Source organism: Myotis brandtii, unplaced genomic scaffold (assembly GCF_000412655.1).
Source record: "Myotis brandtii unplaced genomic scaffold, ASM41265v1 scaffold348, whole genome shotgun sequence".
Taxonomy (NCBI): Eukaryota; Metazoa; Chordata; class Mammalia; order Chiroptera; family Vespertilionidae; genus Myotis; species Myotis brandtii.
This window is the reverse complement of record NW_005363397.1, coordinates 211,938-230,951: the sequence shown is the minus strand read 5'-3', so window position 1 is coordinate 230,951 and position 19,014 is coordinate 211,938. Positions and strand designations below refer to the sequence as shown.

The window sequence follows — 19,014 nt, the reverse complement described above, 5'->3', positions numbered from 1 at the left end:
TTCCCTCGGAATAGCTTTGCAGCCTTTCAAACTTGTAATTGAAGCTTTGAAAATACATTTTAAAGTTATTTCTCTGTTTTTCATGAATTAAGGGCTTAACTAAGGCTTAAGGTTAATGAACAAGTCTCAGTGTTCAAATTGCCTAAGCCCATTGGGCTCTGACTCTAGGTCTTACTATCCATGCTCTCAGAGCTCACAGGCAAAATAGAACAAAGTAAAGAAGGCTCCACCTTGCAAAGTACACAATCCCCTAATTCCTGGCCGGCTGCATTCTCCAAGATTACTTTCTTGCATATTTTCTAGCTACAGGAGGGAAGAACAGAAAAAGCCAAAACACAATTGCATGAACTTGCCCAAACTAATGGCATCTTGTGATTCCATAGGATTCGGGATCACTGAAGGAAAGGGAATGTTTCTTGTTCAAAATTCCAGTTTCATGTGTATGAAAACAAGTGACTAATTGACCGAGAGATCTCTGATATCTCAATGTCAGAGATCTACGCCCTTGCCAGATCAGAAAGAGGAAAGGAAGGAAAAGATAGAAAAAAAAAAGTTTTTGTAGGATTTTAAATTCCTTTTTCTTCCTTAAGGTCAAACTCCAGGAAAGGGACAAAATTATGTGACTTGAACTTTCAGTAAAAGCATCTCTTGGTTTGGATGTTAAAAAGGTGTGAAGAGTTTGCCCTTTTTCTCTATTTCTTGGATAGTCACTTAATGTTCTCAAGGTGTCAATGTAGAGGAAATAGTACATTCTGTCTATAGACATCCTTGTGACACTCAGAAACAGTCCCAGAAACCAGGGTCATAAACATGTACAATGAGAAGCATTTCTGTGAGCATAATCACACATTTTTAAAGGCATATCTCAAAGTATTTTTTGTTTCGTTTATAAAAAGCTTAAAGGCACAGGAGAGAGAAAATGAAATAAAGGTGTTTGGAAGATTCACTTTGGTGGAATGATAAGATAAAGAATTTTCACAACTCTGGCCCACTCTATTTTTCTGCAGGTCTTGCATGTTCAGGTTCCTGCATATCTAGGTTCCTAAATAGAACAGACAATAAAACAAAAACCTCTCTATCACATGGCAGATAAACAAAAGGATTCCCAGTGAAATTGAAATTATTTTTTAGAATGTTGCTTATTCTAATGGGCAGATTTTTGTGAATAAGAACAACAAGGAAACAAACCTTCATTATTGTAGTTAAAAATGGAATCAGAATAATTAGCGTCAACTGAACAGCAACTCTTCTCAGACAACCAAATTCTATTCTGTGTTCTTCCACATTGCCATTTGCCTCATGCTATCACCTCGGGATACTTGTATCCCCACTGTTTATCTTTAGACCACTTGATAATCCCTTTTTTTTTTCTGAAGAAACAATATTGTTTTTTAAAGTTCAACCAGGATTAAGCTTCTGGCAACATGGCAAAGTCTAGACAAATGAATGAAAAGCATCATTCTAGCAGTTACAATATTTAGTGCCTCATTAGTTGAGAGGAGCAAATGTTACACAAAAGTAATCTAAAAAATACAAGCTATTTTCTCAAGGTAGATTTATAGTCAATCTCCTGGGAGATGTTCCTAGCATTTTAATTTTGTGATAAAAGTAGATAATTGTGAGCACCATGGTAGTGGAGTGGATTCAGTGCCCATTAATACAAAGAGGGCAAAGTGATCATTGAAACAGTGACTATATCCATAGAGATGAGAGCAAATACTAGTAGGTATGCAGCACATGCCTCTCAGATTTGCTCACATTAAAGATATTCATTGGTTTCCATTTGAATCATTTTAGAATGGAACTGTTGCTATTTTTCTCATATGTAAGAAGTCCTTTTGCAATAAAACAGTGATACTAAGCCAGTGAGGCTAGAGATACTGTGTGTGACCCAGATCAAAGAGTGACATTAAAAAAAAGAAGGGGGAGGGATTAGCCAAAAAAACACACATATACACATAACACATGGACAATGACAGCAGTAAGGTGGGCAGGGGAGGGGGGAAAGGGGATGGAAAAAGACTTTGCTTGGGGTGATGGGCGCATGATGCAGTGTGCAGATGATGTTGCATTGAGTTGTACACTGAAACCTTTATGGTTTTATGAACCAATGTCACCCCAATACATTCAATTAAAAACAACAACAACAACAACAACTTGCAACCCAGAGGCTCATGTAGGCAGAGCCAGAACCAGGCAAAAAGCTTAGTTCCTAAACCTCCGCTTTTCTTAGAGTAGTTTCTACCCATATCCATCTCATTACTGTCTTCTGACCCTCCTCCCCTTTCTCTCAGAAAAAAAAAATATAACTTTCTTTAAAAAATAGCTACAGATTAATCTGACATGGTTATTCTTAGCCAAAGAACAAAAATACAATCATTACATTTTTACTTTCAATTCCACTACCTCATGCTTCCAAGTGTTTGTGATTTCAGCATCATCTTTTATATCTCGCAAAGCATTTCTCAACCTGCTGTGGTCGCTAACTTGAAACTCAGACCACTGAAGCAGGACAAAAGCCCCAGCCTCTTACTACAGATTATGTCCTCTGGGACAGGCTATCAAAACTATTAATATTTCAATAACTGGATAGCAGAGAATTCTGAACTTTTAGAGATAGTTCTTCTCCTAATGAAAAGTTTACACTGCACAAAATGGGCAGAAATATATAACAAATACATTTTGCAGGGAAATGTGAATTTCTTGATTGCAAACATCAAATAATGGTAAAATTATACTTAGTTACTTTTTTCCCTATTTTTTTCCAGCTTACCTGTGGCATAACTCCAAAGGCTTTTCTCCACTGTTGCAAAGTTATTGAATCCCAAGACACACCATCTATTTGGATTTCTCCTTCCGTGTTCAGCAGTCTCAAAAAAGCCGATAACAAAGTACTCTTCCCTGATCCAGTTCTTCCCAAGAGGCCCACCTAGAATATAAGAGTGATGGCATTACTTCTGTGACATACAGATACTCTATCATAAATGTAATCTGGTAATATACTTCAATGAAAAACCATAGGAACTGTTTATTTTTCAATAATCACCAGAGAAAGATTTTCACTTATTTACTCAAACCTTTTTTAGTACTCCCAATTATGACCAATATTTACCTGGAACTAAATACAGAAACTGTCCATAAGGAATTGGATCCCTGATGCTGGCTTCCTTTATCCCTGACTTTGGTAATGGCAAAAAGGTTGAAAATGCCCATTTTCCATCAACGAAAAGCAAAGATACAATGTCTGAATGCACACCATTTCTATGGGTGGGCTTAAGCCAGAAGCAGAGACCTATAGTTTGATCCAGTTACAAACACAAACTTGAAAATGAATGAATCTGAAACAATCCTAATACTTAGATACTGTCTTTTATAAATAAGCAAGCATCAAGTTCAGGCCTGACAATAAACAAGACCAAGTTCAGTGAGCTACACAACCCCAGAGAAGGCAGGTTGGGCCTTGCTACCCTCATGAATAAGCACTTGGACAGCTGTCAAATCAAATTCTTACATCCATCCTGTTTGACAAGAAGAGCATTTTGGGAAGCAAAAGATATACTGAAGAACAGTAAAAACCATTCTTGTTACTGAAGACCATGAGAGCGTAGCATGCAGAGCAAGGGGCGAGCAGGCGCTGCAGGAACTTAGCCCAGCCCTGTGCTCTGATGTTAACTCAGACCCAGCACTCGGAGGAAGGTGCTTTGAGTGAGATCAAACATTCCTGCACTTACTTAATGAATAAACTGCCCAACATTTAGTGGCACTGAATAGATGTTCATTTCCTTCCTCTTAACATTATTCCTTTTTTTTTATTTATCATTCAGCCACTTTTACAGTAGAACTGAGCAAATGGTCCTTCAGAATAGTGATTTTCACATCATCTGTGGTAAAGGACAGTCACATTTTGTTTTGTGTTTTTAGTTTCTAACGCACTGCACATCAGTACTTTAAAAATTGGATAATAAAAATGAATTTCCCAATGCTTAGTCTTACTTTCTATACTTATCACAGACTAGTAACAGTCTGAAAACCAGAATCAGTTCACAGACACAATAAATGCTTTAGCACATATAATAACCTTTAATAATAACTTATTAATCACTTATTAGGAACCTGGAAATAAACTAGGCCTTTGGGATAAACTGATAAATAAACAATAATGACACAATTGTCTTTTTTTCATAAGAGCTCTATAATGAGACCTTAAAAATGTATGTTTTCCATTTTGATGAAAGGGAAGTTGGAGGAGGGGTAAAAAAAGGTGAATGGATTAAGAAGTACAAATCGGTAGTTACAGAATAGTCACAGGGATGTAAAGTACAGCATAGGGAGCTGCCGCCTGGTGGTCAGTGCTCCCACAGGAGTGCCGCTCAGACACAAGCCAGGCTGACGGCTGGTGAGCACAGCAGCCTGCCTCTACAGCAGCGCTAAGGATGTCCGACTGCTGGCTTAGGCCCATTCTCTGCCCCACGGGGAGCAGGTCTAAGCTATCAGTTGGACATCCCCCAAGGGACTGCAAAAGGGCACTGGCAGGGCTGAGGGGACCCCCCCCCCCGCAGTGTATGAATGTCGTGCACTGGGGCTCTAGTATTGTAATAAATATGTATGGTATCAGATGGGTACTAGATTTACCAGGGAGATCACTTAGGAAGTTATATAATGTGTAATCACTGGGTTGTACACCTGAAACTAATATAATATTGCATGTCAACTGCAGTTGAAAAACATGTTCTCTGAGATAACTGAGAAAACCAGATAAACCAAATGCTATACACAACAGTCCTTTGAGGTTCTTTATACAACTAATCACAATCAGTAATTATTTTATTTATTATTTTATTCTTTTCTTGATTATTGCTTGTGTTAACTCCAAGAATATTAATTCTTAAAGGGCACAGCAGTCTATCTTGTATCCCCTTGAATTCTCAGCACCTTGGCCCATATAAAGTGCTCAATAAATACTTGTTTGGATTGACTGAGGGGCAGGCAGATAGAAGGATGAATGTATGTATGTATGAAAAGAAGGGTGGAAGGAAGTGAAGTAGAGATGGAAGGAGGGAGGGAGGGAGGGAGGGAGGGAAGGAAAGGCAGATGAATGAATAAACTTACTTAGTCGATCTAACAAACAAATGGATTTTGCTAATTTGGTCAATTTCTAGATCAATGCTCAATTTAAAAATCTTGTGAAATTCTATAATGTAACTTCCATATTTGAATCAGCCCATGTTGTACAAACCTATTCACCATATGTCATGATTATTTGAGCACAACAATAAAGCTTTGTATAAGCAATCTAAATATGCTTTGTATAGGTGAGGTATAGAGAGAAGGAAAATTCAATAAAAGGAAGTAATTTTCTCTAAGGTCATATCAAAAATTTTTGATAAAAAATGCTTTGAGGTCCAGGCCCCAAATCATTGGTCAGGGTTTTAATGACTAGGATAAATGACATGTTCCCTTTCCTTAAAACGCAAATACTGATTTTTAGAGAACTCAGTTTTTATGTTGGGATGAGACTAGATTCATAGGCCATTTATTAATCTTTTGTTTAGCTTTAAAATTTTTAGCTTTTGCTCTGGTTTCCTTATATTATTGAACAGCTTGTATTGTAGCATGTTTGACATGTTTTTCATTCAACACCAAGGAATCTTACTGGTTTGTACCTAACAAAGTCTTCTTGTTATTTATATAATTGGCACTCACTAATTCTTTTCCGGGATTTGTTTTGTCAGGCTTTCTCAGTGACCTGTTGAATAAGCCAGAGTACTTCCCACAAACAAGCTTTTAAGATCTATCCTAAAATCAAGTCAGTGTTTTCTAGTAACTTAAATGCACCTCCTCTCTGAGAATTTTGGATCAAGATAAATCAAACTATTATGTGGAGAGTTAAACAGTGTTAGGTTTGGTGCTAGTTGTAAGGACATTGTACCATGAATAGAACAGTCTCAGTACCTTCTTTTCAGAGTAACTGAGTCAGGCAAGTGAAGTTCTTTGAAATTTAAAACTTAAGCTTTGTTAGCTTCACAATAAATCTGCCTCAGCCTTTACTGGATGTTGGACTTCTTTTAGATTGTTGTTTTGGGGGACAAACTTCTCTCTCTCTCTCTCTCTCTCCCCTCCCCCCATCCCCTTATTCTACTCCTTTTAAGAGAAGCAGTGGCAAGTTGTGGAAAAAAACCCACAAAAATCTTTCCAGTCAGATAGACCTGGGTTTTAGATCCCTGCTACCTTAGTTACTTCTTTGAACTTCAGTTTCTCCCACTGTGCACAAAAAGGGTAATAATATCTACCTTTTGAGTTATAATAAGGTCAAATGTGATAGCAAATAAAGGTCGTTAAACAGTGATTAGGGCATGATAAGCACCCAATAAACACTAGTTTCCCTCTTTGGATGGCAAGATCCATAGCCTCATGTGAGAACTTTTTAATTCCCCCATAGCATTTAGACAACATCTTGCAAAGAATAGTTATGGAACACACATAGCCTGTGTGTATGTGTGTGTATATATATATATGTTCAGGGGAAATAAAATGCCTATGCATATTGTTTCTTCCTCATTTTACAGCATCTCTGATTACTACTCTCACATCAGGGAAACTGTACGGAAATGAGGATGCTGCAGATCCTGTCACTACTAGAACTTGGCTGAATTTAATTGAGTGGGCAAGTGAGCACTGGTAAAGCTAAGGGAAGGGAGGGTGTCAAGAGGAAGGAGAGCAAATCATTTACCACAGCTTTCCACCCTGGTTTATATAAAACTATTTGTTGCTATTGGTTATAACTTGATGACAGTACTTTGGGCATCCATCCTGGTGACTCCAGGGACACTGAGCTGCAGATTGCATTCCCTGATGTATAAAGCCAAAGTAAGTAAATAATTATGCTTTTCTCAATGCGAGGGAGGAGCGAAGAGGAATAGTTACTTTTACATAGTTCCAAAGCATAACTTAAACATTTCTTAGAGTTCAATAATGAAGCAAAAACGTCAAAAATCTCAGAGATTTTATGAGGGCTGTAATATAAAACAAATAGCCATAAACAACCTCATCCTAAAATCAGGGGTAAATTAAACCAAAAAACTAAAGTCTTCCCATTTATGTCCATTTAAAATTGTTTTCTATCAAAAAAGAAGAAACTCATCATTTATAATATAAAGAAATATAATAGCCCAGCCAGTGTGGTTCAGTGGCTGAGCATCGACCAGCATGAACCAGGAGGTCACAATTTGATTCCCAGTCAGGGGGCGTGCAGCCAACTGATGATTCTCTCTCATCACTGATGTTGTTTCTCTCCCACCATCTCCCTTCCTCTCTCTGAAATCAATAAAAACATATTTTCTTAAAAAAAGAAATATAATAGGCTAATTTTAGTAGTATGTGAATTTATTTATCTTAACTATAAGTTTAATAAGATGAGTCAAAATTTCCAGTGTGCTATTTTAAGCCATTTAGAATGGTATGCTGGGACTTTTTGCTCATTCTATATTCTTTTTAAACTAAACTTTATCCAGTGCATTAAATTATCAAGTATTCCTAAACCTATGGAAAAAAGCAAGTGATAACAGTCTCCTCCTAGCTAGTGATAGTGAGGGAGGCCTAATAAACTTTCCTGACCATTCTCTCAATAATTTAAAAAAAATTTCTATTTGAAGTTAATCCACAAAGACATGAAGTTTTTAAATTCAGCTTTCATAAGACATGGCTTTCTTGTATTCTATCTCAGTTTTTTTTTTAAAAAGATAACAATCAAAACAATATAATACTCCTGTATAGATTTATGGAGTGGTCCAGAATATGAAATTTGAAGACAATATTAAACCACATTTATAGAACATGAAATGTAGAAAGAGTGACCATCTCTTTCTCCAAGGATCAATTCCAGAATCAGAATATTTGAGTACTTTCTGTGTGCTCAGCCCAGTGTTGGGATCCATAAAGAATGTTTCAAAATAATGCATGGTTATTTTTGCTCATTAAGTAATAAAATTTGCTTAGTAAATTACTGGGGGAACATTGATCTATACCTTGACGAAAACTCCAACTAAACAAACGGGGAAAAGCACAGCAAAAAAGTACCACTTCTTTGACAGAGTGTAAATTAGGTAAAATTTAAGACATTAGATGAGGTCAACAACAAGATATTTCTCTTACAGAAAATGGAAGATAGTCTCAAGGTACAAAATCTAAAATGTTATAATTTTGCTCTATTTAATGACTTCTTTACTGAGTAACCTACTAATCAAATAGATATTCTGTAAGTGGAATCATATTTAAATTAACCTATTATGTAGACGCAGGACTCTGCAAACGAAATTTCATATGGAAAAAAATAATGGCTCCATATAACAACAACTTGAAATATATGTGTTCAATATGGATCCTAGTCTACAATAATGGTGCTACAAACGCATTCTACGAACACATCATTCTAGGCTATTGAGATGAACTCACTGAATCCAGGTCTAAAAAAGGAAGCAATGTTGAAATCTCACCCTCTGGCCAGGACTTATGGAGAAGGAAATGTTCTCTAATATGGCATTCCCGCTGTCTATGTATTTTGCTGTGAGGTCTTTGACAATCATTTGGCCCCCTGAGGGCCAGATGTCATCTTTCTTCGCATGCTGATTCTCAATAATCATAACTTCCGAGAGCTGTCCATCCTTGGATGGTTTTCTTGATTTGGTGGATATACTTTCTTCTGTTTGCATGTCTATAAACTTAAAGACGCGGCTCACAGATCGCATCTGAAATGAAAATTACAATATTTTATTTTTATTTGTTTTAGAGCTGCAGGCAATGTCATAACTAGTTTGATGTTTCCTAAAAAGTAACTTGCAGGATGTAACACTAGCTAGTCAACTTGTGGTTATTTGTCAGAAGGTTTTACCATGAACTCACAGGAAATAATTGAATAGAATTAAAAGCTTAGTCGAAGAGATTTAACTAGGACCTATATAAATGGGCTTTGGCTAGACCTGTTTATTTTTCTGATCACTTAATTCTTAGGTATGCAAGTCACACATAAACAGCCAAACTATACTCAAGAGAACAGATAATGTCAAGGAGAAAACTATTTTCTACTATGAGCAGCACTGCACAATGTTGTACAACTGGTACATTATAATAAAATGTTCCACACCTCAAAACTAGCAAGAAGATTCTTGCTTTTCTCTTGAAGTGTCTTAATAACTCCCCACAATTCTATATGTCAGCTGGGTAGTAAGTGAACTCTTGATGCTTAGTAAATATTGAATAACCTCACAAAAGGCTTCAAAAAATTTAAGTCATTGGCATACATCTGTAGTTAAATAATTATATTTTAATCATTTTAAAGATTAATTTCCATTGCTGAGCAAAATATGCCTGTGTGTAATGGTTGTATTTGAAATTGAATATGCTTTATAAACTTATTCATATAACATTTAATAATGTATATATTTAATGTACATAGAAATAAAAGTTCAACTAAGTAATTATGATTTATTAGAATTTGGAGTATAATTTTTTAAAATATATTTTTATTGATTTCAGAGAGGGAGAGGGAGAGAGAGATAGAAACATCAATGATGAGAGAGTATCATTGATTGGCTGCCTCCTGCACGCCCCCTACTGGGGATCAAGCCTGCAACCCGAGCATGTGCCCTTGACTGGAATTGAACCCAGGACCTTTCAGTCTGCAGTCTAATGCTCTATCCACTAAGCCAAACCAGCTAGGGCAGGAATATAATTTTTAAAATACAGATAGCATATGAAATGAAAATAACAATATGGAATATAACAATGGTACATAAAATAATGTGACTCGGCCCTTCCCAGGTCTTATTAGCTTACTGGCTGAAATTTATTGCTTTTCTTGCCTTAAAACTAATTGTTGATTCTGGCTTTACTCCATCAAGTATTTATCCTTCTCCTTTACAATGTTAATGCATTATTTTATTTATAGTTAAGGCTTAGCTTATTAGAAATGATATTTTTGCCAAAAAAATAGGTGGGAAGAAATGCATTTGTAGCATGTGCTTCTAGTACTTCTATTTTTCATCATTAAAATTAACTGGGAAAAATTATCTTTAGTATGGGATGACTGGTAGATGAAGCTGAGGAATTTAGATACTAATCCTCAATGGAACATGCAAAGGTCCAGTTTAGCACACCTAATGGTACTGCCTGTTTTCACATGCCATTGATCACGCCTGCTGTATATGAAGTTCTTTCTTTTATCTAGTAAATCTGTGCTTCAGTTTCTTACATTTTGGAATTACCTTCAACAATTGTTTAAGATTCAAGAAAAGAATCCTTTTAAGCCAAACCCACTGTTAATGGATGTGAAATGTATCCAAAGCCCACATCCATCATAAACAACTCGAGGGGATGTCAAAAGCATATAATCACTATTGCTCCTACATGTAATATTTTAAATTTTCAAATTATGGGAGACTTTCAGGGGCTGTTAAATCCTGATTCTGTTATTTTTTATTAACTTTGAATTAAAATATACTCTTGCATTTCACTCTCATTAGTTTTCACAGAAAGCTGCTAGTCTATTTAAAGTCTGAAAGATAAATTATAATTGTAACTACTACTGAAATGGAACTGCAGGAAAAATAGTTCAAATACATTTCAAATACCTTATTTATTCTGCATAAGAATAACATCACTCTCTTGAAATGAGAAATTGAGAGAAATGCAGAAATCTAGCTTAATTTTATAAAATATAGTTGAAACTGTTGCCATTTCTACATATCAGTGCTATGAAGAATTCCAAACTTGTCTTTGTTAAGTGCTTTAGAATGTCCAAGAAAAACACTATATAACAAAAATCCTTCATTTTAATACTTCCAAACAATCAATAAAACATTTAAGGCTTGCTATCTAAACTACTAAAAATTATGTGCAGTGTTATTTTAAAATGACACCCAAAGCCACTATTTTGGCAGCACTGAATTAAGTATGTAATTTTTTTGTGTAGGGATCTGTGTTTGTGCTCACCAAATTACATTCTCCATTAGTGAGGCTCACCTTGAGGGTGGACCCAAAACTATTAATGCCTAATGTGGCAAGTAGGACATCCCTATCAAATTTAGAAAATGAAAATTTCAAATTCTCATCTTTCATACAGTCTGGGTGCTGAAAGTGACCCCAGGGCAGACTCTTATAGTTGCCCACAACATGACCTGGTTACCCTGACCTGAAAAAGAACAAGTTCATCTTAACGAGGGGCACTCATCCACAGCATAGGAGCAGACGTTCATTCATGGGTTAGCACATGTTCTCATGGGAAGGAAAGGTGACAAAGGCGGACCCCTGCATCACGGTCAACTTTGCAACCACTAAAATGCCACTACCGAATAGATAATGTGGCCAGATAATATTATTAAAGACTAACTAATGCCTTGCACTTCACTGGCTCTCCACTGTGCGCCTTCTACTTTCAGTGCCTCTTGGAGGAGAAGCCACATCAGAACCAGAGCACAGAAAATCAATTCCGGTTTTCAACTTTCAAAAACTGGCTTTTGGAGTCAGAGATTGGTAGCTTGAAAATTTAAAGCCACGTGAATATTGGCGCTTAAGCTTCCAAAGCCAGAGCCCGAAGAACTCATAGTACAGTACGTATACAGAAACGCTGGCCACAGATGAACGTTTGTGGAAGAGAGCTGGCTCCTTTCCTCACTCCGCAATCTGACTCATGAATGAGGGTAAACAAGAGGGCTGACACGCCCGTTCCTCTCAGGAGTCCTGCCCTGCACCCCAACTCTGGTTCCATCCTCAAGTAGATGTGGCAGTTTTACAAAAGAGGAGGCCTGTGTCACAATTCCAAGCTGGAACCTAGGACACAGGCATTGCCTTAGAGCAGCTCCCAGTGCCTGGCATGGCATGGCATGGGAGCAGGGAGTGGACATGATTGCTTGGCATGTCTAGACACAGGTGGCAGAGCACTGGTTTCCCTGTATTTCCCAAGTAGTGCTGAAGGGAAGCCAAAGAATTCCAATCCTCTGATCCCTCAGGATCTTCCTGCCTCAGGTACATGGAAAAAACTGAGAGAGGGAGCTCATCGAAGGAGAGCTCACAGTCAGGACAAGGACAAAGATTCAATCCACCTGGACTGCACACCTCTAGGTCAGATAGAGCCTCAACGCCTCAGAGACAGTGAGCATGACAACGGATAGGCGCCTTTCCCCTAGTATCTTGGCATTCTGAAAACTCCACTCAGAACGTAGACTTCCTTCTGGCAAGATCTCTGAGATTGTTTCTTTCACTCAGTAGAACACATGTTCGAGTGGGAAAAATATCTGACTATAGCAAAAGCAAAGACATATTTTTGAACACTTGATTTCATAGCCAAAAATTCATAGCTGTGATTAGAGATGAATCTTAACAATGGGCAGTCATCCACAGAATATGAGCAGACATTCATTCATAAGTTAGCGCATTTTCTCACAGGAAGGACAGGTGACAAAGGCGGACATCTGCATTATGGTCAGCTTTGCAACCACTGAAATGCCACTACTGAATAGGTAATGTGGCCAGATATTATTATTAATGACTATCTACTGCCTGCACTTCACCTGCTTGCCAATGTACACATTCTACTTGAAGTACAAGGTATTAGTTAGTATTTAATTAGTTTTTGTGAAACCTGAAACTTAAGTAATTTGAGGGGCTCTTCTTCTTAACACAGTCAAAGTTATGCATATATAATTAAGTATAGGGCTTTTGAAATGATAGGGCCTGTAGCTCATGTTTCAGGGGCTTCATGTTAAACCTACTGTGCCTATGACAATAACATTATTCAAAGCATTCCTTGTATTTTCCCCATTTAATGCATAGCTTAAGAAATCTTTATTAATGGTAAATGAATCCATTGTTCCACCTCACATGCAGAAAGCAGTCTGTGTAGGGAGAATGGCAGTGTGGTGAGTAGTTAAGTAGGTAATCCAGGCTGCAATTGTACCTCTGAGCTCCTCAACCTGAAAATATACTTTGCTATTTGGATTAGAAGGAAGTTGCAACACACCAAACTATTTTTAGTCTCATCTATTTGTTTCCACTGAGCTTTTCAACCTAACTTAATCCTTTTTCTAATTTAGAATGTCGACTAACATTTTCAGGTGACATGTGAAAACGGCTGTGCCACTGTCCAGACGGAGTTAGGTGGAAATTCAGATTTGGCAATTATCGAGAGTGACTGCCAACTGGCAAACTCCCAACCTTAAGATGCTGCTTCCTGTGCGTAGAAAAGCGTTGCCAGAGGAGGAATGAGGGGCAGCTCTGTCTGGCCCACTGAGAGCAGTCACAGTGCAGCCACCCCCAGTTTAGGTGGGAGCATTTAGATTATGAAAAGTAAATTATGAAGCAAAAATGAGCCTTGAGCATTGAATCTTCTCTTTTTGTGAAAAGGAAAACTTGACATAATCTGTACAGATTTTTATAAAATTGGAGTTTAGCCAAAACAAGGTGGGACTTTTGCTTGAGAATCATCTGCTTAAAATTTTTGGTTTCATTATTCAGATTTACTATGCTCCAAAAAGTATCCTAGGTCAATCTTTAAAACTGAATCTCATTATCTTTATAGTAACATTTAAAGTTACTAATCTCAGCACCGGAGAACAGTCTATGGGGAGTGTGATAGTTTTAACAAAAAGGTAGCTCCATAGCCTCACCTCAAACTTGCTTTATAAGGAACATGTCAAAGTGGAAAAAGAAAATAATTCCTCGTTTTTCTTTTCACTTTTTGTTGACAAAGAGGGGCGAAAAGGTTTAAAGACCTTTTCTAGAATAAGTCATGAAGCCACATTTCTCTCCCTCACAAAAATATTCTAGTTCCTGTTATCCTTTGGTTGTTTAGAAACCCAGGCATCCAAAAGCCATGACAATAGAAAATTTATTTTATAATCCTCATGTCTGGCTGGCAATACTGCAAAGAGATTTCATAACTGGTTATTATAGGAAGATTGCCCAGAAGTAAATGTGAAGAGAAACATCTTGAAAACTTACATTATGTGAAAAACATCACACATTTTACAAGAGAAATTTTTAGAATGTGAAGTACGTAAAAGTAGGTATTAAAATATTTTAAATCACAACTTCTCTGGGTAGGCCCAAACTAACTGCTTTTCAGCACTCATAACACACCTGAAACCCAACGCCCTATTAGAGTCATTGGTATAATCTTTAGGCTATGCACATGGACTTAAGAGATAATGCTTATCATGAAAAAAAGGCTCTGCTCAAAATATATTCATTAGACTCTGGTCTAGTTTTCTGTGTCTATCACTTTGTGCTCCTAGAGTAAAAAGTCAGACCATATTGCTATAAATTATTAACATTAACAGCATAAGTGAGTTACTTATAGTATACTATAAACTAACCCTTAGTAAATTATTACCACTTGCTATCTCACAAATGATTTATATACTCTAACCTGTGGCAAAACACAGGGCAAGATAGTGTCACTTTCTCTGACTGCAAGAAGTTACAGAGATTGTTTTTGACATAAGAGAAAGAAAATCCATTACAACTAATGACAAAATACTTGTTCTAAGTAAACATGGAGGTATCAAAAATATGCTGATGCTTATTTTCATTAATTAAGAGCTTTAGTAATCATGGTACTAAGTGTGCCAACAGACAAAGGTAGACTCGGATTTACCCTTTTGTCTGACATCATTCATTGAATCTATTATTTAAATTGGAGATTATTTACACTCTGTCTTGTGTTTTATTTTGTTGTGTTTTTTTAAGCACATGACAAGCCATCAGCAGGTGTTTGGTGAATGCAATTGGATGTCTTGTGGTATCCACTAAAAATATTTCAAAGAAAAGCTCAAGAAGAGAAGTTTAAAATGACATATCAAAATATTTTGTCACCCAAACTGGTTTGGCTCAGCGGACAGAGCGTAAGCCTGCGGACTGAGGGGTCTTGGGTTTGATTCCAGTCAAGGGCATGTACCTTGGTTGCGGGCACATCCCCGGTAGGGGGTGTGCAGGAGGCAGTTGATCACTGTTTCTCTCTCATCCATGTTTCTAACTCTCTATTCCTCTCCCTTCCTCTCTATGAAAAATCAATAAAATATATTAAAAATATTTTGTCACGGTTTTTACTATTTCAATAAATAACAGGCTTTTCTAAGCATCTTAATTTTGAAATATTGTGGCTTCCCCAAACTCTGTCATTAAGCAATTAAGCATCATCCTTTATTTGTCTTCTACATAATTTATATCTATCTATCTATCTATCTATCTATCACTGGTCAATATCTAGGATAAAAATGATTTGCTGATGGTCCATTAATTCTAAAGTGAATTCTATGCCATAGATCAGAAGTCAGCAAAACTGGCTCAATGGCCAAATAAGCTATATCCATTTGTTCACATTTGCTTTGCTCTACAAAGGCAGAGTAGGGAAGTTGACTAGAGACCTTATAGCCCGCAGAGCTGAAAATAGTTACTATCTGACCTATAGTAGAAATATGTTTGCTGATCCCTTGCCATGACTCAGAAAATTGGAACTAAAATGAATCTCAGAGGCCATCTAATCTAGTGATTCACAAGTCCAGATACACATTAGAATCACCTGAAACAGTTTAAAAAAATATAGACACCTGCCCCCAACCAATAGAACTGATTTAATTTGTCTTATAGGACCTTGAGTAATCTAAAATTTTATAATTCCTCATGTGCTGCCAGGTTGAGAACTTCCGATCTACAGTGGGGCCTTGACTTACGAGTTTAATTCGTTCCGTGACGGAGCTCGTAACTCAAATTACTCGTATGTCAAATCAATTTTCACCATTACAATGAATTGAAATGCCATTAATCCGTTCCGGACACCCCAAAACGAAGTTTTGCAAAATAATTGTAAGCACAAATGCGAGCACAACATTGATGCTTTAACTAAGAGCTAACCGCTTAAAGTGAACCAGTGAGACACGTGATGCTGGGCTGATGTTGTGGCGTTCACTGTGACGTTCGCTGCACCAACTAGCGGTGGGGTATCTGAAGCTGGCTCGTAACCCGAATTTTAGCTCGCAACTCAAAGCAAAAATTGGCCGAGAGACGGCTCGTATCTCGAAAAACTCGTTAGTCAGGACACTTGTAAGTCAAGGCCCCACTGTACTCCATTCCTTCTGGCTATAAATGAGAAAATCTAAACATAGAAAGTTGAAGTGACAGGCAAAAAGCTCAACAAATTTTCAAAATTTTCAGCACTCCAGCAATCCCTTAGAGTTCTCATAAGCCTCTCCGACTAACTCAGGACCAGAGAACATCAACTGGTTCTGAGTGCTTTAATCAGCTCTGACTATGGCAGAGGTGAACACCTGAATCACCGGACTTCAGCACTTAGGGAGAGTGGCAGACATGTGTGCTTCCTGTGAGCATCTAGAATAATGCCTGGGACGTGCCAATCAATGGTTGGAATCTTTCATATGAAAAGAGTTCAGAAGAGAGAAAATATCACTGTTTCATCTTACAAACAAGCAAAGTGAAACTCTCAAGGGTGTTAATGATGTGTCTAAGTTCTCAGGTTTGGGGTGTAAGGCCAGAATGAAATGCAGAGTAGAAAACCACTCTGCAGGATGGAACGAGAATGGTTAGATGGAAAGAAATCTTGGGACAGAGATCATGAGAGGAAAATATACCACAAGGGCTCATGAGAACCGAAAAACAAAGATATGATCAAGAGGCCATTAAAAGGAGGCAAAACGGGCGCGTGCATGTGCACGTGCATACACACACACACACACACACACAAGATAAATGAACCCTCCTCTCAGATTCTTATAGCAGAAACTATTTTCTTTCGTTTTTAAAAAAATATATTTTATTGATTTTTTACAGAGAGGAAGGGAGAGGGATAGAGAGTTAGAAATATCGATGAGAGAGAAACATCGATCAGCTGCCTCCTGCACACCTCCTACTGGGGATGTGCCTGCAACCAAGGTACATGCCCTTAACCGGAATCGAACCTGGGACCTTTCAGTCCGCAGGCCGATGCTCTATCCACTGAGCCAAACCGGTTAGGGCTTTCTTTCATTTTCAATCCTCACCAGAGGATGTGTCTATTGATTTTAGAGAGAGGGGGAGGGAGAGCAAAAGAAAGAGGGAGAGAGAGAGAGAGATATCAATGTGAGAGAGAGACAGAGACATCAATGTGAGAGAGAAACATCAATTGGTTGCCTCCCATACCCAGACCGGGGATCAAACTCACAAAGGTTCAGTGTATGGGACGAAACTCAAACCAACTGAGTCACCCAGCCTGGAGAGAAACTATTTTCAATACCAGATAATTAGGCATCAGAAGCAATGAAGACAAGTCAGGTTCTCTCTTTCTCTTCCCAGCAGGTTTCTTAGTCATTTGATCTTTACTAAACCCAAAATAAACATGGGCAATGAAAGGACAAAGGAGAAACAAAATAAGTTTCTATTGACAGAAAACTCTTTTCAGATTGCATCAATCTTGCAAAAACTTTGTTGCCCCATTAACTGGAATCTAAATGTGAGCCCTACAGATGCACAATCTTCCCTGCTCATTGTTTCCTTCCTCTTGTGTTATAAGGAACACACAACACAACAGCGATGGTTTATCTGCTGATGTCGTTGGAGAATTAAGGAAGCAGGATAAAATGTTCAGATCTTTTGTTTTGTTTTTAAATTTAATTTTATTGCTTAAAGTATCACAAATAGTAGTAGTTATGCTCACTATATAACAGATAGCCCTAAAAAGACATAAACTGTCAACTGCTTCATTCAAACAAAGACTATGATTGTAGGCAAGTTGTCAGTCACCAGATGGCTTGATATATCACCTTTGTACCCTTTAGGTCTTATTTATTTATTCATTCATTTATTTTTCATTCATTCACTCATGGAGGCAGAAATCTAGATATGCATTGCCTGTTTAAGATACATAATGCTTATCTAGCTAAGAATAGGAGAAAGAGAGCTTTTTGGCACTAAAACTGACAGGCATCTTGTGAATCCATAGGGAATAAATCAGTACTTGACTTTGTTAATTAAGAATGCAACAAATTTAATAAAATAGCATTAGCAATAACAACTACAATCTATATAATATTTGATGTATGGAGTTAAAACAAATAAACACTTCTCTTTTCATCCCATCTACAGAATGGTATGAGATATGTAATTGATATGAATAGAGAGAACTATACACAATTTGTGCTAAAATGAAGAATGAATTGAAGTAACAGTTTTTAAAACAATGTTATCAATTGAATAATTGGAAATCCCCTAACATGGGAGTTTATAGTGGAAATTATTAAACTCTGATAAATTACAGTATTTTTTAATTTCTAGGGTGATTCACAATCTATTATAGTAAGTCCTCACTTAACATTGTCAATCGTGACTTTAAGCAAAAGGATGTATAATGAAACCAATTTTACTATAAGCTAATTGATATAAGTAAGAATTAAGGTTCCTACAGCATCTCATTAATGCTATAACAAAATGACATTGAATGAAAAAATGTTATTTGAGAACCTGCTGTATATTATTCATAAGGTGCCAAGGTTCGCATAGTTTTTTCCAACCTGCTAAATAAACCTAGACAAATTAGTAGATAGAATAGACACTCGTTCTTTTTCAATCATCTCTAGATATTCTATGTGTATTTTGAAGAGCTTCTGGCCAAGAACTTATGGCCTAAAATGTCAAGTCTCCTGGGAGATACCTATCACTGTGTTTTATGAACACTTGGAGGTATCAAATCAGTACTTGGATGTATGTTTAGAGAGCAGGTAGTAGTCTAAACTACAGATATGAATGTGTGATCCTTTAAGAGATGGGGTTTTTTTTCCTTGTAAGGAGAACTCAGGATTTGCTCTCTTGTTAAATTTTTTTTCTTTATTGATTAAGGTATTGCATATGTGTCCTTATTGCCCATTGCCCCTCCCCACCCAACCCCCCACTCATGCCCTCACCCCTCTCGTGTCTGTGTCCATGGGTTAGGCTTATATGCATGCATACAAGTCCTTTGGTTGATCTCTCCCCCTT

The 19,014-nt window shown here is 37.2% G+C and overlaps 1 protein-coding gene across 1 annotated transcript in view; it reads right to left on the bottom strand.

Annotated features, from left to right (window-relative positions):
• The window catches only part of CFTR (cystic fibrosis transmembrane conductance regulator (ATP-binding cassette sub-family C, member 7)), a 195,095-nt gene that overhangs the window by 23,640 nt on the left and 152,441 nt on the right, over window positions 1-19,014 (bottom strand). Inside the window, exons 22-23 of the mRNA XM_005871579.2 lie at window positions 8,493-8,744; window positions 2,774-2,929 (exon numbers count right to left, since the gene is read on the bottom strand). Of these exons, the coding sequence (XP_005871641.1) occupies window positions 2,774-2,929; window positions 8,493-8,744 (408 nt within the window). The remainder of the gene's footprint in view (window positions 1-2,773; window positions 2,930-8,492; window positions 8,745-19,014) is intronic.